Below are 12,005 nucleotides of genomic sequence, written 5' to 3' on the forward strand. Positions count from 1 at the left end.
TCTCTCTCTCTCTCTCTCTCTCTCTCTCTCTCTCTCTCTCTCTTTCTGTGTGTGTCTTTAGTAGTGTTGGCTATTCAATACCTGACTATAGTAGGCACTCTTTAGCTGGCCCCCCATACCTCCATCTCTGTCCTGAGGAGCCACCAAGGCACTTCCCATCACCATACGTATTCTAGGCTTTCATGAAAAGTATAGTAGGCTCTTATTAACCTTCCTGAGGCTCTGTCAACTGCACATTCACCCACAAATAACAGGCATGTCAGCCATGGTCTCATAGCCCTGGCTGTCCCATGCACGGCGGGTGAAGATTGATGGGTGTTAAGAACTCAGATTTTCAATACTCTCTCATACTTCCTTGTCCTGTAGGGCTGCTGTAAACATCTCTGGGCATTGTGTACAGTCCTAAAATTCATATGGAAATGCAAGAGATTCAGAATAGCAAAACACTTTCTGAAAAGAGGAAACAGGTAGGGAGATTCATATTCCTGATATCAAAACATGCTGTAAGTCCTGTGTGACACTCCTTAAGGACAAGCATGTAAACATACAGGGCAGAAGGAAGAGTCTAGAAATAACCACATACTTACTGTTAAATGATTATGACCAGGGGGCCAAGATCACACCACAAAGAATGGACAGTCTCCTCATCAAGCAGTTGAGACCCAGTCCAGACCCAGTCAGCACTGTTAGCAGCCCGCACCAGTGTCTAACAACAGGAAAAGACAGGTTTGCCACTGCTCCGTGTGCATCATTAGGGGATGCAGCCTACAGTAGCAGCAGGCCTCCCTGGACCCTGAAGCTGATGGTGCTTTCCTGTTTCCAGCTAGCCCTGGCAGCTGTTCAGAAGACGTCTGTCAGAATGGAGGCACCTGTGTCCCCGGTGCCAGTGCCCACAGCTGTGACTGCAGGCCTGGGTTCAAAGGCAGACACTGTGAGCTTGGTAAGTCAGAGCTGGCTACTAAGGGGTACTGGCCTTGGGGTGGCTGTGGTGATAGCCTGGGGCTTGGTCCTGGGATGCTGAGCATTCAAGATGCTTTTCCTCAAGTTGGGTTTCAGTCTGTGAGGTAATAAGGCAGGGGTCCAAAAGAACCCAGGTAGGAAGGATGGTGGATGTGTGGCCTCAGAGATGGACCACGAGCCACAGGGACAGAGGGATGCCCAAAGCACTGGTTGAAAAGCACTGCAGAACAAAGCCTACGAAGTCAGGAACCAGGGTGGTGATTCCAAAGCAACATCTCAGAGCCAGACTGCTGAGAGGGACAACAGATGCAGTGGCAGGATCACAGGCTCCTCAAGAACACATTTGGACTGAGTACCAAAAGTCCTGGAAGCTCCCAGGAAAAGAAAAGAATCCTGAGGCCAAGTGGAACTTAGGGAAAACTAGCCTGCAGATACCGAACACCCTACTCTGAAGCAAGGCCCCAAGCCCAGAAAGTAGCTGGCACCACAGGCTCACACAGGCTCACACAGGCTCGCAGGGTGCTTCCTGGGGAAAGAGTCTCGCTTGAGAGGTGGAAAGAGCCTCTTCCTAAGAGCTGGCCTTTCTTTCTCTTTTGTGGCATAGCCTGTGAAAAAGTGCCTCGCCCCTGCACACGGCTGTTCTCTGAGACCAAGTCATTTCCTGTCTGGGAAGGAGATGTCTGCCACCATGTGTAAGTCGGCTCTGCCTCTGCCCTGGTTGTGTCCTTATTCGCTGAGGAAGGATGGAGACTATAGACACTGGTTTTGACCACTCCTGTCTAAACCGGTTGCTCAACCCAAGCAGCCAAGAGTTGACTGAAGAGAGCACAGACCGATTCCCATGCATGGAAGCCCTCACAGAATTCCAGGACCTGCCTCTCTCTCCTCCTTTCCTTAAAGCCCAGAAACCAGATAGCACACAAGAACCTCAGTCCCAGCTCTACCATTAACCCACCGTGATGTGGCCCTGGGCAAACCGCTCTTGCCTCAGTTTCTCAATCTGCACCAGGAAAAAGGACTGCTTATCGCATTTCCTTTTTTTAAAAAAAGATTTATTTATTTATTTTATGTATATGAGTATACACTATAGTATAACATGAGATAGTTATGAGCCTTCATATGGTTGTTAAGAATTGACTTTTAGGACCTCTGCTCGCTCCAGTCAACCCTGCTCACTCAAGTAGACCCTGCTTGTTCAGTCTCTGTTTGCTCTGGCCCAAAGATTTATTAATTATTGTAAATAAGTACACTGTAGCTGTCTTCAGACACACCAGAAAAGGCATCAGATCTCATTATGGGTGGTTGTGAGCCACCACGTGGTTGCTGGGATAAACTCAGGACCTTCAGAAGAGCAGTCAGTGCTCTTACGCATTGAGCCATCTCACCAGTCCACTTCTCTCATCTCTTGAGACTTTCCTAGCAATAAGACTCACTGTGTCTCTCAGTGCCCACCGTTCCAGTACTGGATTGTTCCAGGCACTCAGAGGGCCAGATGCTCACACCCTAGATAAAGATTGCCATCACAAAGCACATCTGCTACACAGTATAAATAACATCAGGATGTGCCCAGGAAAGAAAGAGATGAACATATAAGATGAGGAGAGCTAGGGATGGAGGAGACAGGAGCAGGCTTCATGGAAGAGGGACACTGAACAGATATGGAGGAGGTGGGGCTGTCAGAGAGAGAATGTTCCAGACATCAGGTATATATATCTGTTACAAGGTTCTGTGACAGGTTGTACCCAATATGTCTGAGGAACAACAGAGGCCAATAGAGCAGAGAATGTGAAAGCAGAAGAAAGAAGAGTTCCTGGGATCTTGTTGAGCCTCACATGGGCTGTGGTGTCTGTTCTCCAAGAACCGTGGAGCTCCTGAAGGGCTCTGTGCAGAAGGTGATGTGTGATCACACTGTCCAGAGCACCCTGGTGCTCCTCAGAGGAGGAGGAAGCACATGAAAGAAAGGAGGGGAAATGGCAGAAAGCGCATACAAGCTTGATGCAAGGCTAGGCTTAGTCAGTCAGAAAGGAATAGCCAAAAGGCCCTAATCCATATGGGTTTGCGGAGGCAGCCCTGATCGTCACCCTGTACCCACAACAGCAATCTCGTTAGTCTGTACCAACATAATCCACTGGCTTCTGGCTATTCTGGTTATACCAGAGCCTGCCTCTGTGTTAGATGCCCTTGCCATGTGAGGAGAGTCCTTCATTCACCAAGTTTTTTATCCTGTCCTTGTAACCTATACACATCTTTGAAGAGACTCCCCTTATCTAACAGATAGATGGGTCTTGCTTGTATTCAGTCTGACCAGTCTTTCATTAGAGTTCTTAGATCATTTTGCATTTATAATGGGTAATGTGGCTGGATTTAAATCTAGCATATTACATATTGTTTTGTATTGTTCCACTTGATCTTTATTACTTTTTCCTCTTTTCTGGCTAATTTTGGATTGCTGGCTCATAGATTATACTTGTTCCATTTTGCCAGTGCCATCTTGTCTCCATTTACCTCGAGTTGCTTGTGGCATTTACTACAAGCACTGAAGCCAGTCATCACCACTCAGTGCCCAAAGCCTTGCTTTCCCACACTCATCACTCTGTGTGTAAATCTAGGATTCTGCCAGGTATCATTTGCCTTCCCTGGAAAACTTGCTAGAACATTTCTGAGGACACAAATCGACAAATGATGGTTCTCTCATTTGTCTTAAGAGGTCTTTGTTTAAACCTTACTTTGGGCATATTTGTTAAATATAGGATTACTGGTTGACAGTTACAATTAGACTTATCACTGGGACAACATTCTTGGCATAAACAATGTAAAGGCAGGCTTTATTCTGGCTCACAGTTAGAGGTTTCCATCCATGATGGTGTAGTGGAACGGTTCATGTAGTGGAAGAGAACCGACGTCTGTGGGATGATACCATCGTCCACATCATGGCAGCCTCCTCTTCTCTGTGCGGTCTGATACCCCGAGACGCACGCAGACATGCTCACTAGGCCCCTGTGCTTCTTGGTGCCGCTGTGGTGACAGGATTGGTCCTCCCCGCCGCACTGGCTACCCAGTCTCCTCCACACTGTGCCTCCTTCCTTATTTCCTCTCTATTGCCGTTTCTGGCCAACTCGACTATGTGTTTTGGTTTAGATACTGTTGTATTTTTAATTCCTGGAATGTTTATTTATTTACTTACTAATTTTGAGGGGTTCTCTCTTTGCAGGCCTGCCCATCCTATAGACTAGGCTGGCCTCGAACTCAGAGATCCACTTGCCTCTGCCTTCCAAGTGCTGGGATAAAAGGCGTGCAAATGCTACAGCCACTTCTCTGGAATTTGTTAATCTTATATTTCTGAGGTTTTAGCTTATGTCAAATCTGGGCCATAGCTCAATCTTTTCCCTCCATTTCTCTACTTCTAGAGTTCAATTACTAGTATATTTGACTAATATAGTCCCTCGGGTCACTGTAGGTCTTTTTCTTGTTTCAAAGCATTGTAAATGGTATGGATGTGAATATGTCTCTGCTTCCTGGTAGGTAGTTTGTATTGCTATGTGTTCAATGCCACATACTTTTCTTTTACACTTAGTTTATTATTAATCCTACTCAACAGATTTAATTTCAGATACTTGTAATGGCTGTTTGGTTAGCTTTTTGGATTTTGCTGTTTGTTTTCCAGTCTTAAGACTGACCCCAAGGCTGCTCAGCAAGTGTCATGCCACTGAGCTATTGCCGTATTCTATCATCTCTACAAACTCTGTTTAAGTCTTCCATCAGTCATTTCTCCCTTCACTTTGCCGATACCTCCTCTAGCTCCCTAAATGTGTGGGACAGATAGCAGTTGCTTTATAGTCTTCCTCTTTTTCCTGAATTGTTTTCCACTCCATTAGTTTTCTCCAGGCTGTATCACACAGGGTTTTGTATCTGGTCTTTTTTGAGGGGTGTTTTTTTTTTAGCTTTTGGTCCTTATGGTTCTTTGAATGCCATAATTTATCAGATGCTGAACAATATAGATTTTATATTTAAGGGTAGTGGGTTTATTTTCAAGAAAGGTATTTCTGTTGTATTGGTTTCTGCAAGGCAGGATTTGATTATAATCTGATCCTTCTGAGGACTTAGGGTAGCTTTAGAGTAGGCATCATGTAGGGCTCATTTCACCCCTTCTGTGGCACTGCCTCCCTGGAGTCAGATAAGATCTTACCACTCTTGGCTCAGGTCTGGCCCAGCTGCTCAGGACACCACCCTGTGCACGCACAGTTCACTTTTCCTCACAGATTTCCAGACTGTTCCCTAGGATCCCTCTCCACTCCAGAACCCTCCTTCACAAGCTCCAGCTGCCCCTGCCTCTCCAACGCCAGACTGTTTCCTCAATACTATGACCACAGCCTACTCTCAAAAGGTGCTGCAGAGCCCGGCGGTGGTGGCACATGCCTTTAATCCCAGCACTTGGGAGGCAGAGACAGGCAGATTTCTGAGTTCGAGGCCGGCTTGGTCTACAGAGTGAGTTCCAGGACAGCCAGGGCTACAGAGAGAAACCCTGTCTTGAAAAACCAAAAAAAAAAAAAATGGTGCTGCAGGCTGAATGACGGTGGCTTGGTGTTCATAGCATACTTCTCTCTTCTAAGACCTCTATTCCCTTACAGACAGAAGTCCTCCAAAGTGTCCCCCAGGACTGGGACTGGTGCCAGCAGGAGCTTTGCTACCAACTCTCTGATTTCCTTTCCAATGGGTCAGACACAGAAATGGCACCAGGCCCAAACAGCCACTCACAGGAAACTGCGACTTGGAAGCTCAGAGGGCTTGCTAGTGTAGTCTGACTAACAAATGGGATGGGGAGGCTCTGGCAGGCCTCCTGGCCCAGGCTGCCTGCCTTTGAGGCTTATGACTTCACAACCGTGTCCTTGAAACATTCAGAAAACAGAAGCGTTGTGTGCCCTAATTTGCTTTCTATTGTTGCGATAAGGAACATAACAAAAAAGCAAACTGGGGAAGAAAGTATTTTATCGAATGCTTTACAGTGTATTGACAGGGAGAGTCAAGGCAGGAACACAAACAAGACTGGAACCCAGGGTCAGAAACTAAAGCAGAGAACACAGAGTGCAGCTTGTTGGCTTGCTTGCCATGCCTCGTTCAAGCTCATGAAAATGTGCCCTGCAACGAATACTTTTTTATCTATGTTATACTCAGTAAAATTAATTAAGTCCCTGTACTTTTATATTAGGCTTCACACACACACACACACACACACACACACACACACACACACACACACACACACACACACAGCACTGTATTAAGAAAACAGCAGACTCTTCTTCTGTCCATATGTAGGCTGCACAGCCTAGGTGAAACAGTTGGGTACCTCTCTGCCCTAGTATCTGGCTTCATAAGAGTTTTCTTGTGACAACAGGTATAAGAAAGTCTACAAAGTTCACCAGGACGTGTGCTTTAAGGAGCGCTGCCAGAGCACAAGCATCAAGAAACCCAAACAGGTGCATCTTGGGGGCCATGCCGTGCATGCAGTTCTGTGGGTGGGTAGGGGGGTTAGTGATAGGCTTGGGTCAAGCTAGGCTGTTTGCCCAAAACTGCAGCCCATGTGTGACTGTACTCTGCTTAGAAACTAGTGCCCACATGTGCATACATGAGTACACAGATAGGCCCAGCTGAGCTTGGAGGTGGTCACTGCCGTTCTGCACACGGAATGTAGTGCTGACAGGAAAGCAACAAGGCCTGGTTGCTTTCTGCTCATCTCACAGCATCCTTCAGCTGGTGCGTGCACCTGGACTGAAAGGCCAGGCTCCCCGTCAGTCTGTGTGCGCGCTTTGCTGAGGCTCCTGTCAGTCTGTGCGCGCTTTGCTGGGTTATATATGAGGGACAGATGAGGCTGACACAGGTAGGGCTTAAGGTACACAAGATTCTTTCTCACCAAACTGGTTTTCTTAATTCTTTCAGGAAACAAAGTAACAGCCAAACACTGAGGAAATCTTAAGGTACATTCTCCTTCAAACTAAGATCTGTTGAGAACTGGAGACGCCATCACACCCAGCACCTTGGACACCAAGGTCCTTTATCAGACACCGACAGCGCAAACTCAGCGCTGTGCTGTTATGGATCCAACCAGGAAGGTTCCAGAATTCCCTGTCTCCAGCCTCCCAGTAGACATAGCCTGGTCTGACCTTGCATAAGAATCTACTTTCAGGTGGAAATGACTCTCTGGGGGAGGAACAAATGACTCTTTCGAGGGAAATGCAGACCAGTTACAATGAGGCACAAGAATCACCTGGCCCCTCAGGACCATGGGCCTGGGTGGTAGATGGATCAAGGATCCCAAACAATCTTAGGGGTGGTGGAAAGGACCTAAGGAAGTACCCCCACGCCCTACGAACAGCATTCTACCGGTAGAATGGGGTGGGAGCTTTGTCATGTAACCTGCAGGTGATCCTAAATATAGCCTCTCACTGGGAGAGCTAGAGTGGATCCTGCAATTCTAAGCACTAATAACCCTGAAATCAAAGGAACTTTGCCTGTTTGATCCAGCATGCCCCGCCCCACCTCCCTAATCATAAACTGTGAGATGTTAGAGGGCATTGGATTTTTTTTTTCACAATAGTCTGGAAAATACTGGGTTACACTACAGAAATCCCTGTATAGCCTGAACTCGGCCCCACACTGACTTACTGACGGGACATCAATTGGAAATGACAGACTGGCTGGCTGGAGACAATTTACTCCTCTCCCTTGGAGGAGCCAGAACAGTACATCTCTCCAGTGGTGGAAGAGAGGTCTACCTGGAAACCTGCCGCTTCGGGAGTGACTATCACCTTTTTTTCTACAGTGTAGGACATGAGGGAGAAATGTCACCCCGTGGCCTAAGAACAAACAAAAGCAATGGAGTGCTTGGCGAAGGCCTCCTAAGATAAAGTGCCAACAGGAATAGGCAGGGTGTCGGCATAGACTGAGCTCAGGACATCAGGAGAGCAGGCTCTCAGACAGGCCTAAGCAGCAGAGCCTGTGCATCCTGACCAGTTCAGATGTGAAAACTCTGCGGGAAGAGCAGTTAACAAGACTCGAATCCCGGCTACTCAGCAGCACCAGCTTTTCACCCCAGCCCCGAGAATGTACACAAAACACCTGTGATCGATCAACTTAATTCTGGCAATGATCAAAAATCCACAAATTTTTTGGTTTTAAAATATTTATATGGCAATAAGTCACTTAAAGTATTAATGAATCTTTTAAGAACTCACTCAGAAAACCCATTTTTATAAAAAATAAACGAGAATCCCTAGATAATGGCTTATAGAATGCCTATTCTCAGAGCAACACACATCACACACATCCCTTCTCTTTCTCTCTGAAGAAAAACACCAGACTTCACCATCCACAGCTGCCCTGAGGAAAAGAGCAGTGCCATCCCCGCCAAAAGAAAGGCAGCAGAGGAGCGGCAAGCAACCTACTGACTCAAATGTAAAGCCTCAGGCTGGGTGCAAGTGTGTTCCCTTCCACAGCCAGCTGGAATTCCGGCTCCTTCCTTCTGGCTCCTTCCTGCTCTTTCCGGCTCTGAGGGGACAGTGCCTGCTGCCTCCAGAGAAAGACAGTGCCTCAGCTCACTGTTACTCCTTCAAAAGGACCAGCATGTGCTGGTAACACCGCCCACCTCCAGGATTTCCAAAACCCAGGAAAATGAGGTCCAAAACTTAAAAGCCAAGCTCCTGGCTGTTAGCGGTCTCCTGAGGTCTCTATCCTCAGACTTCGTGCACACCCAAGGCCTCCTGCTGGGGCAGCACTAAAGCACCTGTCACCTCAGCCCGGTCTGCTCTTTCTGCAGCTCTGGTCAGCTCCTCTGTGGGGAGTTACCTCGGTTGCCAGGCTCTGCGAGTGATACTTCTGTGCTCAGAAACCCACCCCCAGATCCCAGTGCCAGAGAAGTGACCCCAGAATCCCCAAAACATGGAAAAGACTCAGCTTTCACAAGAGATGCAAAAAAGGCCGTGTGGAAATAGGTGGCCTCTACCCTGCTCCTCTCCTCATTTATACTGACCTATAAGTGCTAATTACTACTATGGTAGAGTTTAGACACTTGGTCTACAGCTCAGGGGTGGCAGGGCAAGCAGATGCTCAGACAGGATTTGGGCTTCGCAGATGGAATGACCTCTCTGGCACATACCCAACCCTGCTACTGTACTGCCAACACCATCACAGATATAGATAGCAGAGCTATATTCCAATGAAACTTCATTTACAAAAACAGGCAGTAAGCCATAGTTGGCAGGTACCTGGTTTATAAGATGATCTGGACCTCAGCCTTCTGTTGAGAATGCCATCCTAGCCATCAAGACATGAAAAAACCCTAAACTTTCAGAGAAGAAAAGCAACGCAAATCCGTGCTCAGGAGCTGAATAGAGCAGCAAGAGCCGTCTGTTCAAACCTGAAGGCAGCGCACAGTGACACAGGATAGGCCAGCTCCGGAGGCAGTCCAAGGTTTCTTGTAATCTGTGCCTCGAGTACATGGCTGTGGGCCACCAAAATGAAAATATTTTACACAGCCTCCACTTTCCATCCCACTCCCAAAGCTCTAAGCAGCTTTCTCCTCCCTGCATTGATGTCAAATCAGAAATGCCAACCACACCTTGATTTCTTGAGAGCAGAGCTGACTGGAGATCCAGCACCAAGAACTGCATCCCGACCAGAGGCCTCCTGTCCTCCATAGTTCATAAAAACATACTTTGAACCATAACCTTTTAGGTTTTATTCTCACTAAAAAATTCTGAGCCTATGTATTACATAATTTTTTTTCCCTTTTTCAAGGAGAGGCAGTCACATCAAAAACTCACTACTGTACCTTAGATACCCACTAGAGATCTGGAGACCGCATAAGCTACAGTGTTACCAGTGAACAGCAAGATCAAGTGGCATCATGGAAACGGAGATGGAATCTTTGTACTACACGCAGGACTCTCACCCACCAGGCCAATGCAGCCACATTCCCATTCCCGTCTCAGGACTCTCACCCACCAGGCCAATGCAGCCACATTCCCATTCCCGTTGGAGTCGGTGTTTCAAATGAGAGCCAGCCTGCTGAGTGTGGCACTGTTGGGCAATCGTTCCAACATGGATCGTTCCAACATGGCATGGGAGAGATTTGTCAGTGCTGAGGAATTAGTCTACATCATTCCAAAGGCTTTCTTACACGCCTTTCTTATGCAGAAAAATCAAATCCCTCCAAACAGTCACTGTCCACGGGAAATGTCAGGATGGAATCAGCAGACAAGGTGGAGATTTATTTTGTGTCAAACTGAAGCAATCATGAGTTGTTGGGCTCACCATTTGCTAATCAAAACTGAAGATAAGCAGATTACCTAATTGAGCTCATGGTTCGGGTTCTCTGCAGTTCTGATGGAGCCTAAGGCCAAACACCCTACATTCAGGGAAAATGGAGATCACCTCAAGGCCACAAAGTGGAAGAGGAAGCAGCACAGAATGGATCATTGTTCTCCAACAGCTTGTCCACAGCCAAGAACAGGCACAAGGCACTGCCCTTCTCTACTGCCTAAGGGATGTCTGGGTAGATAGGATGGCTTGCTGCATCCTGCCTGTGGAGAGTCCAGCAGGCCAGGACATGCCCTTCCCAGGAATGAGCCTGCCTCACATACCATCCATAGTGAGAACTCTGTGTGGTGGATCTTGGAATGACTCTTTTCTTTGTGAATACCCTCCTCTTTGCAGTCAGGCTCCAGGTAAGTCAAAAGTCTCCTCACCTTGGTGCTGGTTCCTCACAAAATACACCTCAGAACCAGCAAGATCTATACTTTAGACAGAAACAAATACATTGGGTCCACTTACAATCCACATTAGTTGTAGTCACAGTACTTTTGTGGGCCAGGTCTTTGATCAGTTTCTCAGCTTTGGCATTGCTTTGTGGACCTAATTATTCATGTGCAGTACAATGCACAATATTTTACAGCAACCTGGGCTCTGACCACAAGATCCTGAGGCCCTAACATATAAACAACATCCCCAAAGATTGTCAGATGTCTGGAGTATCAAGGTCATCCTAATGTAAACACTGGATTCCAAACTGGGCCAAACACAAGGCCCACATCGAGGTTTCGTGTAACTGTTAAATGTCACCAAATGGGGAAAATGTACTACCAAGCACTCCTGACTTTGGTCCCACCACCAAAAGCTTTCTGCATCAGCCACCCGGTGCAGTTTCCTGAGGAAGAACCACAGACAACTTTCCAGGAGGCCTCTGACCCTGAGCTCCGTCAAAGCAGGCCTCTCCTCGAGCTCACCTCACCCTAGTCCCAGTACATCACCATACTCCTCAATGCTTCCCAGTGTTCCCCAGTACTGGTCTCTGAGCAGCTCACTCTTTAGCACAGGCTACAGAGCCAGTGAGATAGGAGGCCTTGAAGTGGCAACCAGCCAGGAACTGACATGAAGGCCAACCTATCCAAGCAGAAAGGGTCAGCAACTGTCAGAGAAGCATTTTGCTAGTCTGATGACTGTGTAACTAAAGAACATATTGCTAACCAACTGCCTCTCACTCTGCTGTGCACTCAACATGTCAGAAGGCCGGGGAATGGTGTTAGATTAAGAACATGCCTATTGTGTGGAAAACCTGCTACTTGTTTCATTAAATAAAGTGCTATGACATACTAATCCTCATGTTACAATTTCATAATTTTATCTGTACTACTACCTGGACATACAAAGTACTCCTAAGCTGAAAGGCACCTCTCTTTCCACATGATTTTGGAATTAGCACAACTTAATTTAAAAGAGAAAAAGACACCAACCTGGATGAGTTGCATCCCCTCGATTTTGACAACCGAATCCTTTATTTAGGATGGAGTAGGGCCTCCCACAGAACCCACTAGCTCACATCAAAGCACCCCTCATTTGGTATGGTGTATCTACCTGTATCTCCAGTGGATCATTACAAGTTGGTTTTTTTTCTCAATCAAAAGACCAGTGTTGGGATCAAAAATGCTTGAGAATATCCAAGTGAAGTTCCTCAATGCTTTGAGAAAATGAGAATGACCTCTGACACCTCA

At 47.0% G+C, this 12,005-nt stretch overlaps 2 protein-coding genes across 10 annotated transcripts in view; one reads left to right on the forward strand and one right to left on the reverse strand.

The window, feature by feature from the left end:
* Nucleotides 1-11,610, forward strand: part of Sned1 (sushi, nidogen and EGF like domains 1) — a 63,625-nt gene extending 52,015 nt beyond the window's left edge. For 2 of the 5 annotated variants that reach the window (XM_031368478.1, XM_031368480.1), the window contains 4 exons: nt 824-940; nt 1,565-1,652; nt 6,356-6,437; nt 6,898-11,610. In XM_031368478.1, the coding sequence (XP_031224338.1) occupies nt 824-940; nt 1,565-1,652; nt 6,356-6,437; nt 6,898-6,909 (299 nt within the window). In that variant the 3' untranslated portion in view covers nt 6,910-11,610. Of the gene's footprint in view, nt 1-366; nt 727-823; nt 941-1,564; nt 1,653-6,355; nt 6,438-6,897 lie in introns of those variants that run through there. The other 3 variants (XR_004118015.1, XR_004118014.1, XR_004118016.1) reach the window with 3 other exon arrangements.
* Nucleotides 1-12,005, reverse strand: part of Mterf4 (mitochondrial transcription termination factor 4) — a 60,474-nt gene that overhangs the window by 43,753 nt on the left and 4,716 nt on the right. Inside the window, exon 4 of one of the 5 annotated variants that reach the window (XM_031368484.1) lies at nt 11,753-12,005. This exon is cut by the window's right edge and continues 64 nt beyond it. The exons of the other annotated variants lie outside the window; for them this stretch is intronic. Within the exon in view, the coding sequence (XP_031224344.1) occupies nt 11,932-12,005 (74 nt within the window). The 3' untranslated portion in view covers nt 11,753-11,931. Of the gene's footprint in view, nt 1-11,752 lie in introns of those variants that run through there. 5 annotated transcript variants of the gene reach the window in all.

The sequence above is a fragment of the Mastomys coucha genome, unplaced genomic scaffold (assembly GCF_008632895.1).
Source record: "Mastomys coucha isolate ucsf_1 unplaced genomic scaffold, UCSF_Mcou_1 pScaffold14, whole genome shotgun sequence".
NCBI lineage: Eukaryota > Metazoa > Chordata > Mammalia > Rodentia > Muridae > Mastomys > Mastomys coucha.